The sequence below is a fragment of the Sorghum bicolor genome, chromosome 9, assembly GCF_000003195.3.
Source record: "Sorghum bicolor cultivar BTx623 chromosome 9, Sorghum_bicolor_NCBIv3, whole genome shotgun sequence".
In the NCBI taxonomy this organism is placed as follows: domain Eukaryota; kingdom Viridiplantae; phylum Streptophyta; class Magnoliopsida; order Poales; family Poaceae; genus Sorghum; species Sorghum bicolor.
In genome coordinates, this window is record NC_012878.2 from 52246623 (window position 1) to 52270864 (window position 24242).

Consider the following 24242-nt stretch of genomic DNA (forward strand, 5'->3'; position numbering starts at 1 on the left):
TGTTTTTCCGATGATTTTTTTTCTTTTATCATCGGTCTGCTGGCATCAGACGTTGATCGGCCAACCCACATGCTATGCATGCACGCCGGCGCATCCACCTGTTTCCCAATCTAGTATTGAATTTTGTTTGCATCGCCGGCTAACCCAACGTGTTTAAAATACGTATGCTGGATTTTATGCGTTGTGCTGCCTGAAGTTACGTATTAGCTTACCATCTCATATACCTGCATGCATATATCGTGGCCCTGCTGGTTACTGAATTTATGACACATCATGGCCCCGATGGTCATCTTGCGATGCTAGTGGTTGTTGTCTACCGTTGTACTGCATGAATATATTTTTTTATGTCAGTTTTTTTTTCTTTTGCGTTAATAATTCATTTAAGGCTATACATAATACTTCATGCTTATTTACCGGAAGTTAATTTGCATGGATTAATAGGCAATGGCTTCGATCAACAAGACAGAGTTCAAGGTTCTTGCGCTGAACGGCAATAACTATCAAACCTGGGCAGTTGATTGCGAGTTCCATCTGCAGGCGATGCAGCTGACTGCCACGGTCGCTAGACCTGCTGCCGGTGTTATCAGCACGCTCTACTGCTACTCATCAACGACGAACAAGAGTCGTACATTCTATGGAGGCTGGAGAAGAATTTTGCCTGGTTGATAGCGCTGCCACAAATACAATACTTCGAGAGACAAAATATTTTCAGACATTGTAGAAAAAAACTGAAAATATTACCACGATTGTTGGTCGCAACGGCCATATTGTAGGCTCCGGTCGAGCCGTGGTCGTACTCCCTAATAATACTAGCATCTTCATAGAAGAAGCATTTTTGTACCCGGGAGCTGTACGTACTCTCCTCACATTCAAAGATATACGCCGTAGTGGCTATCATATTACAACTGCTAGCGAAAATGATGCTGAATATCTTTATATCACGGCAGCAGACGAATGTGGGACAAAAGTGGTAGAGAAAGCGCTGGGCACCTCCTCTGGAATTTACTACACAAAAATTAAACCACCTCGAGAATATGTTGCGATGTCTACTATATTTAAGAATCCTGAGTCTTTTACGATCTGGCATGAAAGACTCGGACACCCTGGGTTAAGAATGATGCGGAACATCATAAAAGGATCTGCTGGTCATGGCATTAAAACCACACAAATTCCTAAAGAATTTCTATGTGTGTCTTGTGCTAAAGGAAAATTAATAACTAAGCCCTCTTACCTGAAGTTAAGTGTCGAGTCCCTAGGATTTCTAGAGAGAATCCAAGGTGACATATGTGGTCCGATTCACCCCTTGTCGGGTCCCTTTAGATACTTTATGGTGCTTATAGATGCTTCTACTCGGTGGAGCCACGTATGCCTGTTGTCTACGCGGAACCATGCTTCTGCAAAACTTATTGCCCAAATCATCCGATTGCGTGCTAGCTTCCCGGAGAACCGCATAAAATCAATCAGGATGGATAATGCTGGAGAGTTCACCTCAAAAGCATTTAATGATTATTGTCTTGCTTTGGGCATAAACGTAGAGCATTCTGTGCCCCATGTGCATACACAAAACGGGCTTGCTGAATCTTTAATAAAAAGAATAAAATTAATTGCCAGACCACTTCTACAAGATAGCAGACTTCCCACCAGTTGTTGGGGACACGCAGTGCTGCACGCTGCTGCCTTAATCCTGTATAGACCATCTGCATCTCACTCTGCTTCTCCCCATCAATTAGCGCGTGGTCAACAACCAATGATTTCTCATCTGCGAAAATTCGGCTGTGCTGTATATGTGCCGATATCACCACCCCAGCGTACGACTATGGGACCTCACCGGAAGTTGGGGATATATGTAGGTTATGACTCTCCGTCCATAATCAAGTATTTAGAGCCTAAAACTGGAGATTTATTTACGGCTCGGTACGCTGATAGCATCTTCGATGAAGAGCATTTCCCGGCATTAGGGGGAGGATTATACCTTAATAATAAAGAATGCCGAGAAATAGATTGGACGGCCAGCAGCATTCAATCACTTGATCCACGCACTAAAGATACTGAACTTGAAGTTCAAAGAATAATAAACCTGCAACAATTAGCGAATAATCTACCAGATGCATTTACTGATATAAGAGGAGTGTCAAAATCGTATATTCCAGCGGCTAATGCACCGGAGAGAGTGGAGATACCCCTAGAGGGCATGAACTCTACCCAAATCCCCAATCCTAGGAAAAGGGGGAGAGATCCGGATGACTCAGCACGAGGCAAGCGGGGACGCCCGCAAAGGCAAGTTGCTAGAGAGAATGCATTACACTCCCTCTCAGTCGTCCCAGCAGCGACACATCCTGAAGATGAAAGTCCAAGTGCAAATGTGCGCATAAATAAAAATAATAGCACGAGGACAACGGAACAAATAAGCTCGAGTAATTTGGGAAATCATGACGAGCTAGATGATTCAATTGAAGAAATTGCCATAAATTATGTTGAATCTGGAGAATTATATAACAGAAAGAATACAGATGTCGACATTAATTTCGTCTCTAAGATCGCAGAAGTGATTAATGAGGATCCTGAACCAAAGTCCATGGCAGAGTGCCGGAAGCGCTCAGATTGGGTCAAATGGAAAGAAGCAATAGAGACGGAATTGCGCTCGCTTTCTAAGAGGCAAGTATTCGGGCCTGTCGCCCGCACGCCCCCCAAAGTATTCCCCGTAGGATACAAATGGGTGTTTGTTCGAAAGAGAGATGAGAACAATGTGGTGGTGAGATATAAAGCGAGGCTTGTAGCACAAGGGTTCACGCAGAGACCCGGCATAGATTATGATGAAACATATTCTCCAGTTATGAGTGGCATAACGTTCCGATATTTAATATCTATGGTAGCAGGCTTAAACTTGAAAATGCAGATGATGGACGTGGTGACTGCATATCTGTATGGGTCACTAGATTCGGATATATATATGAAAGTCCCAGATGGATTGAAAATTCTGGATTCTAAAACAAATCGCAACATGTACAGTGTTAAGTTGCAGAGGGCACTGTATGGACTTAAACAGTCTGGCCGGATGTGGTACAATCGGCTAAGTGATTTCCTCCTGAAGAAGGGATATGTTAATGACACCGATTCTCCCTGTGTCTTTATTAGAAAATCTCAGAAGGGTTTTTGTATTATCTCAGTCTATGTTGATGACTTAAATATCATAGGCTATAAAGATGATATCGAGGAGGCAAGCGCCTACCTCAAGGCGGAGTTTGAAATGAAAGACTTAGGTAGAACTAAGTTTTGCTTGGGCCTGCAGATCCAGCATCTCCCTGGAGGAATTTTTGTACACCAATCTACCTACGCGAAAAAGGTTTTAGAAAGATTTAATATGTCAAAGGCTCATCCTGTAAACACCCCGATGGTTGTCAGATCACTTGAGGTGGACAAAGACCCATTTAGACCGAGAAGTGATGATGAGAAACCTTTAGGACCTGAAGTTCCCTATTTAAGTGCTGTTGGAGCACTGATGTACCTCGCGAATTGCACTAGGCCTGATATTGCATTCACAGTGAATTTGCTAGCTCGCCACAGTGCAAACCCAACCAGAAGACATTGGGTAGGCGTTAAGACAATACTTAGATACTTGAATGGCACCCAAGATCTTGGCCTATATTTCCCGAAGAATAATGACCTAAGATTGGTTGGCTATGCAGATGCTGGATATCTGTCTGATCCGCATAATGCAAGATCTCAAACTGGTTTCGTGTTTCTCTGTGGTGGTACGGCTATATCCTGGACGTCTTGCAAACAAACCTTGGTAGCAACGTCTACAAACCACTCAGAGATTATTGCGCTATATGAAGCCGCACGTGAATGTGCTTGGCTACGACGTATGACTAACCATATCCAGAAGTCATGTGGTCTTAGTAACATTGATACCCCCACTATTATCTATGAGGATAATGCAGCATGTGTTGCACAAATTGAAACGGGCTATATTAAGAATAATATGACTAAGCATATATCTCCAAAATTTTTCTATACTCACGAACTCCAGAAGCAGGGTGAGGTGAATATCTTGAAAGTCCAGTCATGTGACAATCTAGCAGATTTGTTTACTAAGTCTTTACCATCTACTACGTTCAGAAAATGTATCCATGATATTGGTCTAAGACGACTGAGAGACCTACAGTGTTCAGGGGGAGATCGCCCTTAAATTGCCCTTATTTACTGGGTCTAGAAGATCCTGAAATTTATAATCTCGAAGATTATAAAATGTCCTGAAGACAACTGTTGTACTCTTTTTTCCATCAATGAGTTTTCCAGATGTTTTCTCATAATGGTTTTTAATGAGGCAACAAGTGTAATACATCTAGCGGCACAATGTACTCTTTCTCCGTATTTTTCCCACTGGGTTTTTAGGAGTTTTAATGAGACATGAGTTGATCGCGGTATTCGCCCAAGGGGGAGTGTTAGGAAACAATAACCCTAACATAATTGTGGGCTCATACCAAATATACCCCTGAAGGGTTAAGACTATATAAAGGAACCTGTACCTATCTATAATGAAGAAGAGATACGAGTTCCACAATATTTGCTCTCCTTTGTGTTCGTCTGGTGTGCTATTGGGAAGGGATACGAGAGATCATCTACAACTTCCTCACGTCTCATCTGCTGCGGGAGGGAAGGGAATCGGATCAGGGATCCAGAATAGCGTCGTTACTTAACAATTTCATTAAGAAGACGGAAAAAACCGGTAGGCACCGGTCAAAGTAAAAAAAACTCCACTCACACACACACACACACTTCTAACAGGAGACAAGGCAACAACTAAAACCCCTGGTCAATCTAGACACCACCTAAGCGTCTAGGGACAGCGACCGAGCAAGAAGCTCTTGGAGCTTAGAAGCTCCAGCCAGCCCCCAAAAACTGCAGCCATCAGCTATCACCCGGAGCAGGTCTGGAATGCTAGGCCTAGCATGCTCGAAAATACAAGAGTTTCTGTGTTTCCAAGTTTCCCAAGCTACTAGGATAACTAAAGAATTGACCCCCTTTTGCAATTTCTTTGGAACGAGCCGAAGACTTTTCCTCCACCAGCTAGAGAATTTGGTGTCCGAAGTTGAGGGCACAAGAGCAGGTAAGTGAAGGGCTTGAAGAATTGAAAACCATATTTGCCTGGTGAAAACACACCCCACAAGGATGTGTTGTATGGTTTCTTCCTCTTGATCACAGAAAGGACAAACCTCGGAATGGGGCAAGCCTCTTTTAGCAAGTCGGTCTGCCGTCCAACATCGATTGTTGATAGCTAACCAAATAAAGAACTTGCACCGTAGTGGAGCCCAACTCTTCCAAATCTTTTTCCATGGTGCAAATTTGATGGTCCCAACAAAGAAAGCCGCATAAGCCGATTTGCTGGAGTAAGCACCTGACTGAGTTAATTTCCATCTAAACTGATCAGGTACATCCTGCGGCAAGGTCAAGCCCTCTACTAGATCCCAAATATGGAAATATTCTTCAAAGACTTGGACGGTGCGTGCCCCCTTGATATCAGCCACCCACCTCTGATTAGTTAGAGCCTCAGCAACTGTCCTTCTGTTGAGAGATCTCTTGGGAATAGCTTTGACCAAATTTGGGGCAAGATCGCTAATGGTACTTCCATTCAGCCACCTGTCCTTCCAGAATAAAATTGATTCTCCATTACCTACAATACAGTCAACTGCTAGGTGAAACATTGCTTCTGCACACTGAGGAATTTGAACATGAAAACCAGCCCAAGGTCTTGAGGGATCTGTTTTTTGGGCCCAGAGCCACCGGATCCTTAGGGCCCAGCCAAGCTTTTCTAAATTATGGATACCCAATCCACCGTACTCAAGCGGGCGTTGAACCCTTTCCCATGAAACTAAACAGTTGCCTCCATTTGCCTGTTCCTGCCCTTTCCATAAAAAACCTCTCCTCCTTTTATCCACTGCCTTGATTACCCATTTAGAGCAACTCCAACCATTATGCAAATAGACTTGGCATTTATCAAAATGCATAAAACTCTAAAAAAAACTCCTCCAATCGTTATGCATTTGGACTTTGCATTTTACATAGCTATGCATTTGGAGGGGGAAACTTGGCATATATGCCAAAGGAGTCCGGCTATGCAAATAGAGATCACGGGATTCTCGGTTCCACCTCGCGGGCTTTTTTCTTCCCTTCGCGCGGTTTCCCTTCACGCCGCCACCACTTCGCGCGATAGGAGAAGCATCGCGAGTCCTCCTTCGCCAGCTTCGCGCGCGCGTTTGGACGAAGCAGCGCACAATAGGACGACGCAGCGCGCGATAGGACGAATCTACGACACAACGGCTTGACTGATGGCGGCGACCTGCCTTGACGACGAACTGATGTCTGATGGCGGTGACCGGAAACTGATGGGGAACAGGACCTGATGGAGATCGAGCCAAGGGGCGAACCTGTACGACGACGAACTGATGGCCAACAGACGACGAACTGGTACGGTGAACGGGAACTAACAGAACGGGAGATCGGTACTGCGAACGAGAACGACGAACTGCGCAGCTCACGATCGGTACTGTGCGGCTGTTTGGCGCGGGAATTGGTGAACGGGAGACGACGGCGGGCTGTTTGGCGCGGGACGATTAGCCGCGCAGGAAGGAGTGCCGCGAAACAAAATTTCCTGGAAAAAAAGATGATGGACTTGGCATTTTGCATAACGGTTGGAGATCACCCGATTTTAGCCTTGCCATTTTCATTTGGGGGTTTGCAATTTGCATAAAATGCATAACTTCAAATGCATAATGGTTGGAGATGCTCTTAGGGAGATCAAAGGCAATCATTAGATAAATGGGGGTGGCTGTCATGACCACCCGCACCATAATCAAGCGACCAGCCCTATTCATTAGCTGTGCCTTCCATCCTGGGAGAAGATCAGCCACAATCAATCTGTCAGCTATTTAGCAGTATTTTTTTCTCATAACAAATCAGCGAACAGTACTTTCAGCCATGACATAGAAACATGAGCTTGTCTGAATAGGGTGATAATATGACTGCTGCGTCTCTATACGACTATACCTGTATGGCCATACAATATAATCAGAACAATTGAGTCTATTTGCTTGTCCGAATAGGGTGATAATGACTGTTGAGTGGACGAACGAAGCCACCGCCTGCTAAATAGCTAGTAGATTCAATAGATAAATTCAACTGAATAGGGCGATAATATGACTGTCGAGTGGACGAACGAAGCCACCGCCTTGGGTGAGATAGAATGGCTCACGAGGTTTTTGTTGGGTTGCGAAGTACGTTCCTTCAGGATCTCAACTAGTGGTACGGTAAAATGGAATGATGGGACCACGAAAATACGGCAATACGCGTAATTATCACGGCCTACAGTAAATATGTTGTGCACGCCCACGATCTTTCTTTTTCCTATTACACGGGCATCCAAAGATGGTTACAACTAAAGCAGCTCTTCTCATAGTTCAATACCTAGTCTTAACACAAATTACACAAATTTTATGCCTCCCAATACAAATACAGGTATCTGAATGACAGTCAAAAGACCAATCATAAAGTTATTCTTAATAATATACATACAACAACGGCGCTAGCTCACAACCGAAACTATTCCCAGGGAAGCAATTTACACCTAGCAAAGCTGCCTCATCAGTTCTTGGACCTTCATCAGTTCTTGGACCTACCGGGGGTGACTGGTTACTCTTTAATGGTCACCGCAAGGTGTCTCAGTAAATAACTATGACCAAATATGCACCTGTGTCGAAAATGTAGCAACACCTGAGATACTGCAATCATAGCAACATATAGCAATTGGATGAAAGCATGAGCTTGTACCTCAGGGAAGAGCAGCTGTCGCAGAAAAGGTCCAGATCTTCATTAGTTTGAGATATCCCCATTATGGTACTGGAGAAGGGAAAGAGGACTATCAGCGATCATATGGCTGCAAACCGCAGCATGACCAAAGAAAAAACATTGATAGACGAAAAGAAAAAAACATAACATATGGAGATATCATTATGTGTGGAACAAATACTGAAAATTGTTAGTGGGGGCGCCTCAGTAGTCTTTACAGATAAGCAGATGGAGCAATTTGTTGTGGGGGCACCTTGTTAGTCATTACTCATTAAGCCAGGCAAATGGAACACGTGAACTGATTTTGCAGGTCTGCGATAAATTAAGGATATAATCTGCCAATCCAACATGTTCAAGTTTCCATCCCAATAAATAAACAACTACAGCACGGACCCAGCTATACATTGTGCTTATAAACACAAATACAGACCAAAATAGCAACTGTCAAGAAAATTTAATGTCAATCACCTGAGGTTGCATATAACCCATTCCTTGGTTGTATGCTCCTTGTTGGCCCATCTAAAAAGAGCAGAAACAGTTAGCTTCGCAGTGTGATCAAAAGAATGACAATGAAAAGGCCCAGAAAACTAACCCCTTGTGCAGCTGAGCTACTTCCTCCCACATGACCAAGGGCATCCTTTTTAATTGAGCCATCACCGGTTTTTGCAGTTAACTTACTATCACCCTGTTGGTTGTCAAAGAATCAAGAGCAGAGTAATGTTCATTATATTATATCTCAGATTCTATAAGCTTGGTAGCTAAATCATGGATAATAAGAAAAACTACTCCTATACCCTCTAGAAAGAAAAAAAATCAGATCCCTGTAACAAGCATGGTACAGGAGTGGAAACTTGCTAAACAGTCAGTGAAGCCAAATTCATATCTCTATCAGAATCAGGTGAAGGTCAAATCTATTAGGCAACCATACAGTAGTTTGTATGGTGAAGACCTGGGATTCTGATCACATTTATACCCCTTGTACTTTTTCTAATAAAAAGCACGCATGTGAATCATTGTTTCATTTAATTTTTATTGACCTGCCAAGTAGGGAATCAATACATGAACTAGCCGAACTAGATTCGTTTACAAGAAGATATCTTCAGTACTCCATGACATTCAGAACCAATTCAACTGTGCACATGTGCTTCAAGTCAGGGTGAAAACAGGATCAGCTAGCTCAAATTACCAAGACCAATTCTAACAACAAAATTCCACGTTATAAAACATTTGCAGACCAATGTCTTAAAATATGAAAAATGATATAGAGTAGTTCACCATCAGACAAAATTGTATTATGAAATACAACTCAAAGTGCTTAATACCACATACCTCCATCTGCAATCCGCGATGCAATCCACCAGACAGAAGGCCAAAAGAGAAACCTCATTAGACAGATGATTCAACCAATAAAATAGGGCATATAAAAAAAATAAACTACATAAAACTCTGGACTGTAAGCAAGATCGTATATGATCTCGAGTGGAATAGTTTCAGGTATCTTTAGCGTAAAAGTATGTTTTTCAAGTAACTAAAAGCTTGCACTACAGGATGTTCTAATTACACTATTACAGGATCTCTTATGAGTTCCATTTGCATTACATCTAAACTTTTCATCATAGAACAGTCACAGAGGGTTGTGAATAGATATAATATCTTCCCAGTACGTGTGTTAACTGAGACCTATGTAAGAACAGTAAAGACAGGTTCGATCACTGTTCAGTGTTAAACCTAAGACAAAACTAGTTGGGGGAAAGAAAAGAAGCTCTTTCTGAATATGTTTACTAGCAGTATTTAATAGTACATAGGAACAGGGGTCAGTTTATATTCCTCAACTAAAGCAGTACAAACATGTACCAGAAACATCAGGAGGGAAGTAGGTAGCTCATTTATCATTTATCGTGCTCATGCCCAACAAGATTATTTAAGTTCAATCAGAGGTACAGTAGAGGTGACAGATTGGTGATTACACAACATGACCCCCAAATTAACACAAAAGTCCCAACACCTTCATAAGTACAGTACGCACCTCTCTGTACTTCTGCAGGTACACCTTGAGTGGTTCAATGTAGTCCTCAAACCCCAATGTGGCCATGGCCCACAGCAGGTCGTCGCCGTTGATGGTCTTCCGCTTCTCCCTCTGGCACTTGTCACTCGCTCTGCAAAGAGCAGACCAAAAACGTGGACGTGGACAAGTCAAAACACAAAACCCCCAAGTCCCCAACCCAAGCTAAAGCCCGAAACGCCACTCCAAATTCCCAACAAGCCAAGCAAACAGAGGATGAGTCAAGAGTCAGCCGCGGCTGAGGCACTTACTCGCTAGTGATGAAGGAGATGAACTCTGAGACGCACTCCTGCACGGTCTCCTTGGCGTCCTTGGCGATCTTCCCGTTAGCCGGGATGGCCTTCTTCATGATGCGACTGATGTTGGCGATGGGCAGGAACCTGTCCTGCTCCCTGACGCTGCCACCGCCTCCACCTCCGCCGCCCCTGGGGCTCCCGCTCTCGTGGCTCCCGCCGCCGCCCCCAGGGCTCGCCGGAGCGTCCGCCATGAGCTCCTCCTGCACTGCAGGACCACCACCGCAACCGAAACCCTAGATCCATCAGCTCCGTCGCAGCGCGCCGGACCCTAGGGCCCTCGCGGAGGGGTTTCGAGAGGGGAAGAGGCGTACCTTATATAAGCGCGGGCACGGGCGACGTGGAGGGAGGGGAGAGCGAGGTGGCGAGCGCGCGCGCAGGGGAGAGGGCGGAGGGGGGGCGAAGCGACCGAGCAGAGAGAGCTGCGGTGAGGGAGGCGAGTGGGAGATCGGACGCTGGAGAAGAGAAGGCGGCCCGCGAGGGTGCGATGCGAGGGAGGAGGTATCCGGGCCGTTCGTGGAGTATTTATAGCACGCCGTGGGGGCTGCCGCGTGGGTGCGAGCGGGAGAACCCGGTGCACCCTGGACCCGGCGCAGGGTAGTTGGTGTTCAGCGAGGAGAGAGAGAGTCTTCTGGCCTTTTTGGCATGTGCTTTTAGGTGGTTTGTCCTGTTCGCCAATAGGACCGGAGAAGGCTTACCATTCCCCTGATCTTTAGGCCTCGTTTAGTTCTCAAAATTTTTTACTCCGTCATATCAAATCTTGTAGCACATATATGGAGCATTAAATATAGATAAAAAAGATAACTAATTATATAGTTTATCTGTAATTTACGAGACGAATCTTTTGAGTCTAGTTAGTCTATGATTAGATAATATTTATTAAATAAAAACGAAAGTGCTACAGTAGTAAAACCTAAAAAATTCACAAGGCCTTAATTGCCGATGCGTGAGTCTAAAAATGGGAAGAAAAAAGTGCTGGCCATGTCATCACATCAAACTGATTTTTTTTAAGAGTAAAATACACTAGCGGCCCTTTAAGTTGTCGCCCTGTGTCACTTTGGTCCATGAACTTGCAAACGCGAAAAAGAGACCCCTAAACTTGTCAGCATGTGCCACTTTGGCCCATGAACTTGCAAACGCGAAAAAGTGTCCACTGAACTTGTTGATCCGTGCCACTTTGATCCATGAACATGCAAATACGAAAATAACACCGGCTGCATGGCACTGTTCTGCCACGTGGCCGCCTCTGGTAGGCCATGCATGGCACCGTTTATGGTGATGATGTCAGCACATCTTTTTAAATTTACGAAATTGATATATTTTTATTCGTAGCGACAAATATATCAAATAATATATCAATTTCAATCGCCTCGTCGAGCTCTTTCTAATGGTTTACTCCGTTTTGTTGTCTGAGATAGTTTTATTTAAACATTTTGTACAGGTTGATATCATCATAAAACATCTATCAATCAATATTCATAATTTTTCAATATTTAATATTTATTTTGGCCTACAAAAAATTATATTGCGCGATACTGTAGAATTATATGTGACACTGTAGAATTATATTTAACATCTATAATATTGAAAAGTTATGAAAATTGATTTATAGATGTTTTATGATGATATCAATCTATACAAAATGTTTAAATAAAACTATTTCAAACAACAAAACGGAGTAAACCATTAGAAATAGCTTGACGAGGCGATTAAATTTGATATATTATTTGATATATTTGGCGCTACAAATAAAAATATATCAATTTCGTAAATTTAAAAAGAAGTGCTGACATCATCATCATAAACGGTGTCATGCATGGCTTACCAGAGGCGGCCACGTGACAGAACAGTGCCATGCAGCCGGTGTTATTTTCGTATTTGCATGTTCATGGATCAAAGTGGCACGGATCAACAAGTTCAGGGGGCACTTTTTCGTGTTTGCAAGTTCATGGGCCAAGGTGGCACATGCTGACAAGTTTAGGGGTCTCTTTTTCGCGTTTGCAAGTTCATGGACCAAAGTGGCACAGGGCGACAAGTTAAAGGGCCGCCAGTGTATTTTACTCTTTTTTAATATAAAGAAGTATTTCATTGAGATGATACGTGAGACACATAACTAACAAAAAAGGCTAAATCATGACATAATCTAATGATAAAAATAGACAGATTGAGGACAAGGCAAGAATTGAAATTTGTCATTCTGAATCTGATTTGTTCTTCTTTAGTTGTGTAAGGTAAATTCGTGCCATGTATGTTCTCGAAAAATATATACATATGTTCTTCTTTAGGATAAGATGAATAATCCTTGTAAGACGGTGTACTAGGACAATAGCGACATTGGTTATCCCTCATGAGGTCTGCATTTGAGAGATAGGCAAATTTATGAGCAAGTATGTCTTCAACGGATGTGAGCAATTGCGTCCGGAGGTAGTGTGATGTGTAAATCCCCTCACCAACACCATCTCACTTCTTTATGGAGGACCAGAATCTTTCTCCTCATCCTTATCTCCTATAGCGTGAAAACAATTTTCCGTATCACCTCACTTCCTTACGTCTTATTTTCGTCCTGATTCTCTCCCACGCCACTGCCCTATTCCACTCCCTCATTGTGGTCACCTCGGTGCGGAGAAGCCCTTCGGCCAAGCATTTTGCCACCTTCCCTCCCCTTGGTGAGGCCCATTCAATGCGTCTTATTCGCACTTGACGAGGCACTCATCCCTGTAGCGACCCTTCAATGTCGTTTTCGATGCTCCTCGTTCCCCTCTCATGCCCCATAACTCAGTCGGTTAGAACGATGGGGTGGATATGACCAAATGACGAGTGTGTCTCGTATGCTAGTGTCCACATCTCCTATAGCTTACTCCATTGGAATGATGGTGGATATGGTCGAATGATGAGTAAGTCTCATCTACCATTGTCTATTAGAATAGATTTAAAAAGCCCTGATTTAAGGACTCGTGTTCGAATGGCTGTCTTAGATTGGACATTTTTCTCGATATCTTTAGCAATACTAACACATGTCTTATGCCTCATGAACAAATTCGAGTGCCGCATTCTTGTCACGTCAGAGAATGAAACATCTATGACATGCCAAATGATACATTTAGCAATACTAACACTTGCTTTACGCCTTGTTAGCAAATTGAACCGTCATGGTACATACAATACTTTTTATGGAATATAATCATTATTATTACTTGTATAAGCGTGTGTATGTTTCTGCATTACCTATCGTTTCCTAAGTTCATCTTATATCTGCCTTTATCACAACTTAAATAAAAATTACTCATATAGCATGATATAGTTGTAATGTCCACCTCTTTGAGGCCGGGTCCGCTTATATCTGGCAGCTTTTTTAGACATAGACTTTCCTCATAGACCAATACCAGTCTTTTCTCACTTTGTCCTCACTCGTGCACACCCGAAAAGAACTTCCCAGTCACTAACCTCAGAGCTCTTTAGAAATAGATTTTCGAAAAAAAAGTTACAACTTATTAGTATAAATATCCTATTAATCTAATTAAACCCTAAGCCACGATGTTACAATAATACTCCTTTACACACAACCCGGCGCCCGAAGTCCGCATTTCCACCGTATCACAAATTCATACCTAATACATGTAAAAACATCGAACAGTGACCCACACAAAAAAGATCGATGTACACAGTTGACACTGTACAGTTGTTCACTTTTCCTATTTGCTAGTGACGCGTCGCTAGCTCTTCCATTAATCACAAGGTACGACGACAACAGCCTATGAACTCCAAAGCTGTTCTACTAGACATTTTTCTTGGGAAGCTTTTAGACAACCAATGAACGGGTTTTACTTACCCAAAAGATCAAGTCATAAAGCGGAGAAAGGGCTATAAAAAATCACACCAAGCAATGATTTCTGATAAGATATCAATCAAAGACGCTTTTGAAGGCAAGGAGTTGCGACATCTGCAAACAAGCGTATTATCCTCGGACAGAGTACAATTAAACTATAGCTTCTTTTGTTCCTAAGATCAGAGACTCTATTCCTAACTCCTTTTGTTTAAAAGTGAGGGTCGGTTTAGATCTATTTTTTATGTAGACATTATAGCACTTTTGTTTATACTTGATAAATATTGTCCAACCATAATCTAATTAGGTTCAAAAAAATCATCTCGCAGATAACAAACAAACTATACAATTAGTTATTTTTTCTATCTATATTTAATATTCCATACATATAGCACAAGATTCGATGCGACGGAAACCTTGTAACCTTTTGGAATTTTGAAATCATCTAAACACGGTTTGATTGTGGCCAGAGCCATTTATTTGCATGCAAAAGCTTCTGGCCGAAGCAACAGCGTATATTAAACCATATCGCCTTTAGGGGCACACTCGACCAGCATCTATTCGTATGATTGCCAACTGCTACAGTACCGGCACGGACGCAGGGTTTGGCTGCATCTGGAAGCGACCCGACTCACCCGTTCTCTGGTGTCTTCGGGTGCCACCTCTCGCATCCACAGGAAACTTTTTAGAACCAAAGATAGCAACAGGAACAGAGCAAAATGCCAGCAAAACATGTCCGATATTATGATCGACAAGGGACAGACCACTATACGAACCGAAGCAGAAGGCAGTGTCCTATTCACATGGCATAAATTCCTCACGCTCGGATCAGGTACTGTTCATACAAAATCCACCAATAATTCACATATATTTTGCCACATGTCACACAACGACGCTTCAGAAGGTAAACACCAACGAACAACGTTGTTTTCATAGAAAGATAGCATTGGCACTTTCTATCAGGCAGGCACGCATATGTACAAGAAGTTTCGATAAAAGCGTAGCGAACTAGGCACACTAGTGGTCTGCTTGACCACACCTAAAACCTAGTATGTACAAAGAAGGGTAGCGGTTTTTTTTTCCTCCTCCTAAAATCAGCTCCACCAGATCGTGCTGTCAGCTAAAGAAGCAGTGAACCACCCACATTTACACCGTGCTTTCCTTTCCTACGAGATACTTACAAAGTGAAACTCCTATTGCAAGTGGCATATCATTATCGCTTATCGGTTAAGATAGGTGGAAGGACCCCTGGCCCTCTGTAATTGCATAGAGGAGTTTCTCCCTCATCTTCTCCTGCAGGAAAAAAACACGGAAACTTTCATGGATCGAAACAAAGCATAGCTATAAAATCAAATGCACGGAAAATTGTTGTGTGAGTGCTCACAACACAATTTTTTTTTACTATCAATTAACAAAAAAAAGAACCTTGACTTGCTTAATGTTTTAGCTTTTTTGGTAGTTATGTTGGCTACTTAATGTTTTTTGTTATGTTGGCTGTGGGGACCTTGACCTTGAGGAGACAACCTCGGAACATGGTCGCTTAATTTCAATCTATTTCGCTTGATTTGTTAGAATTTCAATGTCCCAAATGATATAACTTCAATCTCAATCTATGTCACTCGATTTGTTATAAGTTCAATCTCTCAAATGAATAAGAGTACTGAAAATAATTAACCTAGTAAACTTCACTAAATTAGGATATGCAGAAAGGTCAAACCTTTGAAGAATACGGAGGTAACTTAAGATAGTTCGCACAAGTCATCACGCTAGGCAGGTCATCGTCAGCGTCATTGCTGTTATGCTGTTTATTATTACATCACACTGTTAGCAAAAGATGGATCAAGCAAACTGAAACAGAAAGGAGACAAAAACAAACCTTTCGGACAACTGTGAACTTCGGATTTAGTGCAGCCAACCCGCCTGGTGGAAGCCGAGGTGAACCCGTTATAAATTGCAAGAAAGCTCTGCGCTCAAGGGATCCAAACTCTTGTATGATTTCCAACAACTGCAATACATTTTGGATTCAAATAACAGACCTCCATTAATGGTTCACAACATATGTTGCCAATTCAAAATATCTTGGCTAGAGAAAACTTACATTGATGACAGGAGGGCTGCTGGAAGTGTAACCATGATCAAATTTGATATGATCCACAAGTTTCGCAAACTGTTCAAACAAAGAAATCAGCAACCAGAATAAAATAATAACAAAACATGAACAGATGCCAACAGAAGATAGATGCATACATCCCATGTATCTTGTTCACCACAGAGTAATCTCTCTAGCTCATCCTCTGAGAAAACCTGGAGTTTTTTTAGTGGAAATACCTGCAGTAGACAGTGTCAGCATGTCAAAGCAATATTCTAGGTGAAAAAATTACCATGGAAGTGTTCTCATGGTTCCATGTACGGTATCCTAACTGCAGAAACGTAGAGCAAATACCTCATTAAATCCTGACTTAAAAGCCTCCATCTGTCTTGCAATTCCACTTTTAACCGTTGCGTCAACAACATGACGAACATATTCTTCCAAATTCTCAGCATTCAACTGAAAAATAGAAGTAGCAATCAATTTGGTGTGGGTGGTGTGTGTGTGTTGGGGGGGGGGGGGGGGGGTTATTTGGTCTGCTTACACTGTCAGAGCAACTTCCCAGTGAGAGCACATATTCTGGATACCCTGGGAGAGCAAACTCAATAGCAAGATCCTCAATTCTACAACCTCGATAAGTCAAATCTGATATAATCTGGCAGTCCCTTGTCAAATTTGACTCTGCATATTTTCTCCGACAAGCAAGAGCTTGAAACTCCACAAGGGATGTGGCCAGTTCAGAATCCAATGACTGGATATCATATATATTAAGCTCCTATAATGAGGAAAAAGATTAGATTTAGATAGACACACAAGTAAGAATAGCAACTGTCATTAATATTGAAGGATGCGAGTCAAAGATACCTGCCCAAGGATAAGCTTGTAGAATGCTTTAGAAAATGGAATGTCAAGAATTCTGTTGTCTTTAATTGCTTTTGCAACAACCAGACCAAGCAAGTGGAATCTCTTGCTCACTTCTTGAAAGGAAGCAGAATCTGCAGAAGCAGACCAAGGTCTAGGGAAAAGTCCATTAGGGGCAACCACGAATTCAGAAACATGACCATTATCGGTAACAGATTCACAAGGAAGCTCCCCTCTCCACATGCCTAGACCAGACTTCTGAAATTCATGACTTATCAATGTATAGAATTCCATTGTAGGACCTAAACCAGTGCCCACTTCCTCTTTATATTCTACTTCGAGTAGAGCATTGCTCTTAGCATGCGATTTCATCATTTTTGCAGCTGAAACCAGTATATCATCGCGATCAACTTTGAACTTTTTCCGTGAGTGGTTAGACGCCCTTTCTGCGACACTGTTAACACTTGCATCTATCATATGGCCATGATGATTTTTCAAAGAACCAAATGCTGTCAGCTGGAAATACTTCCATCTCGCCTCAAATGAAAATAAGAAAGGGCAGGCAGACATCAGTTCGGTGCACCATAAAGGCAGGCAGAAAGATTTTGAAACTAATGGATCATGCATTTGTTGCTCCAATTTATCTGTCAATTTGGCACTGACAAACTCTTGCTGAGGAATCGAGAAAACTTCAGCTTTCAGATCATTGAGGTTAGTTATCCTTCCATGGGCAAAAGAACGGTTTCTCTCATCAGACACGAGGTGAAAAGAATACCTGTTTAATCCCTCTAAAATGTGTAACATAAACAATATGTCATACGAAGGACCTGATCTGTCGAGTTTGCAAGGAAGTTTACCAAGCAACATACTAGGAAAGAAAGGGAGCATCTGCCATGTAAACCCAGTTATGTTCTCATTTATTGATGACATTGCAGTAGAGGAATGTCTAGGAGAATCATTTGCTTCTGGGTTAACAGCTGTTATATTTGCTTCTGGGTTAGCAGCTCTGAAAGTTATGTCATGAACACTGCGCCAAAACTGCATGTCCAGAATTATGTCAGACCCTACGTTGATCTGATCCTGCAGTATTGACTGATACAGAGTAACAGACCGGTCAAGCTCTTTACCATTTAAGCTAAATACCAATTTCTGTTGTATGGTGCAATCACTCAAGATTGTTGTGTTTCTTTCTGCTTGACCTGCAGTTGCACATTTATAAGAGTTTTCAGGTTGCTGAGATGAAAAGATAGACTGCAAACAGACACTTTAGGCTACACATGCTCACCAGAAGATGAAGTTCCTTGCTTTGGACTTGTTTCTACAGGCGGATTCTGATTTTCACAAGCCAGGCCCTGAAAAGAGTCGATTTAATTTAAAGACAGCTAAAATTGCTATCGAAAATACTTTGAAGAACATGCTTTGTAAGAAATATACATTGCGAACAATTTCTCTTGATATGCATTTCTAAGTGGTTATAAATTCCCAATTAGCTGTGAATCCATTCCATGGAACAACCAACACACTACAAAACCATTTCCAGCACAAGGAACCTTGTATTCTCTCTGTTTAATTTCAAAATTAAAACCTATACAAGAGCTGACTGAGACAATGAACTTATCCATTCCATTTAACTACCAGCATACAAACCACCTGCAGAACAAAGGTTCCTTCTATCCTCTCTGTTTAATTAGCATATAGGAGAGATGGGAAATGCACAGTGAAGTTCAAGAATATATAACATTCTTTGAGATTGGGATAGAGACCTAATAAAGCATCTAAATTCATGAAAATGACCATGTAGTTCCAAGAATATATAGAAGAGCAGTTCCAGAAACACACACTGGTTGCTTGGGAGATGAAGCATCGAAAACCATGTGTGTTGGGTGTAAGCCCAAATGTGCAGGTCTACAGGAGGTGAGTACTGAGAGCAGGATTTGATGCTGTACGGGAGCTTCGGCTCTCCAGGAGTTGCTCCTTCGGTTGCTCCCCCAGATTAGGTTTGAGTTTGTAGGTCGCGGTCGTTTGTATTTTTTTTGGGACAAGTCTGCAACCGGTGTGTGTTTCTGGGAGTAGGTTCTATGCTCTCTACCTTGTTGTTTTTTCCTCCTATCTTAATGAAGACACAGCTCTCCCGCATCGTTCAAGAAAAAGAAAATAATCATATCATAATAAAAAATACCAATTAGTCACACTTCATAAAGTATTAATAGCATGGGCAGAATAACACCTCTGATGGTGAATCAGCCTTCTGACTAGGTGTGGAATCTCGTTCCTGAGAGTCATCATCAGCATATTTGCTTTCCAAAGCAGTACCACTAGGTGGTGATTCAGCCTTCTGACTATTGACATCTATACTAACTTTGGGCCACAAAAATTCTTCGATGGTATGCAACGATGACGATATTTCCACATTCACAGCACTATCATAGCTTGACAAGTTAGTTTCATCTTCGTCTTTCTTGAATCTTACTCGGATACATGGAGTAATTGTTGAGTGCCTCGTAGGGATATCAGAAATACTGCTCCTTGGCTTGAAGTTGTGGCTCATTATAAGTGGAAAGTTGTCAACAGAAGTAAGAGCATTCTGCAGCTTGCTTACTAAAAGTGTCAAAAGCATGTCACCCCAACCTTGGCCCATTCTTGAGAAAGACATCCGAGCAAATGACTGAAATCTTTTCACGACAGCCAAAAAATGGTCAGAACTGCAATTCATATTGTTCTCCACCTGGAGGTACTTGCCATTTGAGAGATAATTTGATAAAGATTTGACCAATCCACTCTCAAGGAATTCAAAGGTTGTCATTGTTTCTCCCCCATGAAGCTCCATCATCACCTCATTTAAAATGGTAGATAAGTATTCTTCACTCTGATGAAGATTGCATTGGTCTGATGACTTGTCTGTGGTCTCATTCAAAACTGCACAGCAAGTTTTGAGCTTCTGCAAAATCTCAGTTAACCCCATCTCAGAACTCACTACATCCTTAGTAAAGTAGGTTGTTTTCACATGCCTGGCAAAAGTAAAAAGACTGTCCTTCCCAATCCTACAAGTCCTTTTTTCAGCAGCTTCAGATCTACGGGCATCAAATGCATAGCAGAAACATGTAGTCTTATTTCTTATGACAGGTTGAGTCTCTGGTTGTTGCATGTCATCAGGCAGATGAGTGGATTTTGAGCAATCCTCTTGATTAAGAAGCGCCTCAACTGCATTGACAACACCTTCCTTGATAAAGAAGCCAAGGTATGCATCAGGAAGCTTTTGCATGAGAATCTCAATTATCTTTAGTGATGAGGTCAGCACATGATGATCCTTTCTAGACAATAAACCAGCCAAGAAGCTGCCACGGGCAATAACAGAAACACATGTCCATTCAGAATAAACAGTTTTCGAATTATTTAAATGCAAGATTTATCTTTCCAATGACTGCATTCAAGAAATGTAATAACACAATTTATCCAAAAAAGAAATGTAATAATGCAATCCTTTCACATGTTATTTTATACCCCGGTATGTTCGTTTCCTTGAGCAACTCTTGAAGTATTTCTGGTTCACTGAAGTAACAAATATTGTTAACGATTGAAGCACAGCCATAGCAAATGTATGAATTGGCACCAGAGTTCACCGCCTGCACAACTTTTTCAGTAAGCTCACTTCCATATTTCATAACAAAAACATGTTATGAGCTGTTAGTTTGTAGTGCTATTAAGATACCTTGATCAAGACAGGAAGAATATCCCTAGAGAATTGAGACAAGAACCTTGGTTCATCTGTAATTATTTTTTCTTTTGCTAGTATGATCTGGGTGTCTTCAACGTCCCTTGCTGCTGAAGGAATCAACTGGTTTGCTAGTTTCAGAGCTTCATTGACCTAATAATTACAACATTAGATTATCAAATCTTGGTATAACATATCAGAGTCCACACTTTAAGTATGATAATTGCACTTTAAGTATGATAATTGCACAGAAAGCGTAATCCAAGGATGCAGTAGGTGAAAAAGCCAAACAACCTGTAGTTATTTACAATGACATGATGCCACAATCAGCTCAATCAGTAAAGATACTATTCCATCAGTTTGAGTAGGGAGAGGCAGAATTTCAAAGTTTCATGGCCCAAAACTGCCAGCAGGGATGTTCCAACAAAACAGCAAGTTTCTAGGATTTCTATATACCCATTTCTTCTTTTCTATTATTTTTGTCTAAAATTTATTATAAAAGTGCTGTGCAATGGAAACGATCTTGTATACCTGGGATGTACCTACTATCAAGCAGAAAACCAGAGTACTAGGAAAAAAGTGTGCATTTTCAAATAAATTGCTAACGGACTAAAAAAAGAGTAAATTAATAAGAGAAGCAATACATTTGGTGAAATTGTAAGAAGCTGTAAATGTAGTTTGCGCTCGAAATATGGCATGCCAAATACACAGTGTTGGCATACGCTCTGGCATAACCACTAGGGAAAATTTCTGACATTATCTTCATTTCAGCAAACTTCATCAGTTCATAAAAAAATACTAGTAAATCAATGTCACATGCAAAAGAAAAACTATTGAATGCACATGAGTCAAGGGAAGAGCACACACATAGTCTTTTGCTTAAAAGGAGAAGTATACATCATGATAGCTATAAAAAAATTTATTGTCAGCAGCGAGCAACAGAACACATCTGCTAAGTACTACTTGGCTGAAAGTAAGGATGTGAAAAGGTCAACCTGATTATTTTGTTTTTCCAGAGGCAAGTATGGCATGCCATGGGAGATGTCTGAAGTGATCAAAATCCCCTTTATTGTGCTACTAACACCCAGCTCAAATAGAGACTTCACTGCCACAAGTGAAGTACAGGCTAGCTTAGCAAGAAGCCCAATCAGGTTCTGCAACCACGAGACACAATAGTCAACTCCCTCAACACATATCGAGCACATGCAAGAAGTTGTAGAGCAAACATACACTGCATGTCGATGGGCTAAGGGCCGTGAGTCCACCAGTGTGTATCAAAGGTAGGACCTTCTCTATAACACCCTGGTGACAGAGCTGGTCCACAAGATCAACTGAAGTGCTAAAAGAGTCCACGATGCTTATCAAGCAAGCTGCAACCTTCTCCACTATCTGGGAACTGACATAACTTAGAAACAAAAGCAGAACACTCTTTACATGCCAAAATGATCTCAGTTAGATGGGGGAACAACAGTACCATTTTGTCCTCAGATTGCAGAAGATTACATAGAGCTGGGACCGAATCCAGAACAAAGTGGGAGCAATCTGTCGGGACCTTTTTGCAGGCATTTGCGACAGCTGACACTGCAACCCTCTGAACCATGGAAGTGGGCATCAAATTAGCAAATTTACTCAATTCTCAGTTTCAGAGGTGATTTCTTTAAGATTCTAACCTGGATGCTTGCAGCGAAGAAGTCAATGTATGCCAGCACAGCGTTGATCATGCCCGCCTGCAAGCACTGGGTAGGCTGCCTCCGTGATATCTTCTCAAAAGCTTGCAAGCACTGCATACGCAACAGAATGGTCGGATAAAGCGCCTCAAAGATAAATGTGATCGCCCGATCAGACCGTAAGAGCTTTTGGGTTACCTGCTCAGCTACATCGAGGTACTCGATGGCTAGCAGCCGGGAGCAGAGCACGGGGAGGAGGCCGTGGCGGACGACGGCGTCCCCGGCGCGCGGCATGGCGTCGCAGAGGTACGTGATGGCGCGCACGGACAGCAGAATCACGTCCGGGGTAGCCCCCGTGCCATCGCCGCCGGCCCGCCGCACCAGCGCCCGCGCGGCTGCCTCCGTGGGGAAGTACCCGCCGGCGTCCTCCGCGCAGAACGACAGCGCCTCGCAGAGCTCCATGAGAGCCGCCACCACCGCGTCCTGCCCGGCGCCCTCGTCTGCAACCGCGTCCACCATCCGCTGGAACCTCCCGCCCCCGCTGCCACGCGGCCTCGGGCTCCCGTCCCCATCCGACTCGCAGGACGAGCCCCCATCTCCATCCCCATCCCCATCCCCATCGCCATCGCCATCACCGTCCCCGTCATCCGCGTCGACATCAGCATCGCCGGGGTGGCCGGACGACGAGGTGTCCATATCCGAGCCGCCCTGCTCAGCCTGGCGCGCGCCGGGCGGAGGAGCGGCGGCGGCCGCGGCGGAAGTCGAGGGTTCCGCCGTGCACGGGCGCTTATCGGCGGGGGGCTCGGGCTCGCTGCAGCCCTCGGGGTCTGAGTCGGGCCGCTTCCGGCAGCGATCCATCGGCGCGCTCCCGCTCGCCGTCGCAGCCCCAGAGCCCTCGCCGATGACGGACGCCAGCGCGCTTCCCTTCTCGCTCGCCTGACCGCTTTTTGGCACGGCACGGGGCACCGATCGGGTCGGTCGATCGAGTCCCCAATTGGGGGCGCGTGGATATATACGGGAGGCGTGCGGGGGTTGGTTACTCCCAGTTTGTTTTGGTTTTCTCCGCGATCGGGGCAAAATCGCGAGATTTTCATGCAGATTCCGGAGGGGTTTGGTGCAAAATCCGCGGGTTTCGGCGGTGCCGGGTGATTCGGCTCCACCGCCGCCATACTGTGGGGGGCGGCGCGGCCTGGTGGTTCAGTAGCTCTGAGTGGAGCCGCTGCTTTTACTCGCTTCCATCCGCAGGGGGCTACTTGTGTGCAGTGTGCTCGTGCTGGTTGGTCTGCTTTGTTCGATTGACTGTCTGGGCCACGATTGGGTACTTTAGGAAGGTGATTATCTCCTGATTGGCCTGAACTGCGTTGTTTCATAGGTTAGTTGGAACTTTATGCTTCGGATCAAAACAGTAGTTGATGCCTGGTACTAATGAACCAGTGGAGAACTTAATTAACAATATTACTCTCTCCATTCCAAATTATAAGGCATTCTAAAGTCTTGGAGAGTCAAAGTATATCAAGTTTGACTAAAATTATTGAAAAAATACAAAGTTTGATGACATCAAATAGATATACTACAAAAATATAATTAATAAAAAACTTAGTGATATTTATTTGGTGTCATAAACGTTGTTATCCTATCATATAAATTTAGTATATACTCTAACTCTTCAAAATTATTAGAATAACTTATAGAAAAGGAGGGAGTGGCATTTATGGATGTTGAAATCATCGTTCATTCTTTCGTTTCTGAGCATCTCTAACAGTTTTGCTAATAGGATTTGCATTTTTGTTTTGCAAAAATGTCTTAAAAACTTCTATCCAACGGTTTGGCAAATGGGCTTTACATTTTTGTTTAACTTGGCAAATTCCTGACCAGGTTTAGCATATATGT

The 24242-nt window shown here is 42.9% G+C and overlaps 2 protein-coding genes across 2 annotated transcripts; both read right to left on the reverse strand.

Moving 5' to 3' along the window:
• LOC110430024 (nuclear transcription factor Y subunit B) lies at window positions 7361-10695 on the reverse strand. The gene is made up of 8 exons (XM_021446873.1): window positions 10515-10695; window positions 10159-10408; window positions 9872-10001; window positions 9175-9180; window positions 8438-8530; window positions 8314-8364; window positions 7828-7896; window positions 7361-7747 (listed from the first exon to the last, which is right to left on the reverse strand). The coding sequence occupies exons 2-7, from the start codon at window positions 10392-10394 to the stop codon at window positions 7870-7872; spliced, it is 543 nt and encodes a 180-aa protein (XP_021302548.1). The 5' UTR covers window positions 10395-10408; window positions 10515-10695; the 3' UTR covers window positions 7361-7747; window positions 7828-7869.
• On the reverse strand, window positions 14797-23493 carry LOC8072557 (E3 ubiquitin-protein ligase UPL4). Its single transcript, XM_021447422.1, has 17 exons — window positions 22551-23493; window positions 22356-22466; window positions 22160-22276; window positions 21916-22074; window positions 21681-21839; window positions 20683-20838; window positions 20475-20596; window positions 19201-20308; window positions 18259-18325; window positions 16977-18172; window positions 16657-16887; window positions 16467-16571; window positions 16271-16351; window positions 16122-16190; window positions 15900-16028; window positions 15741-15824; window positions 14797-15316 (listed from the first exon to the last, which is right to left on the reverse strand). The coding sequence occupies exons 1-17, from the start codon at window positions 23208-23210 to the stop codon at window positions 15251-15253; spliced, it is 4620 nt and encodes a 1539-aa protein (XP_021303097.1). The 5' UTR covers window positions 23211-23493; the 3' UTR covers window positions 14797-15250.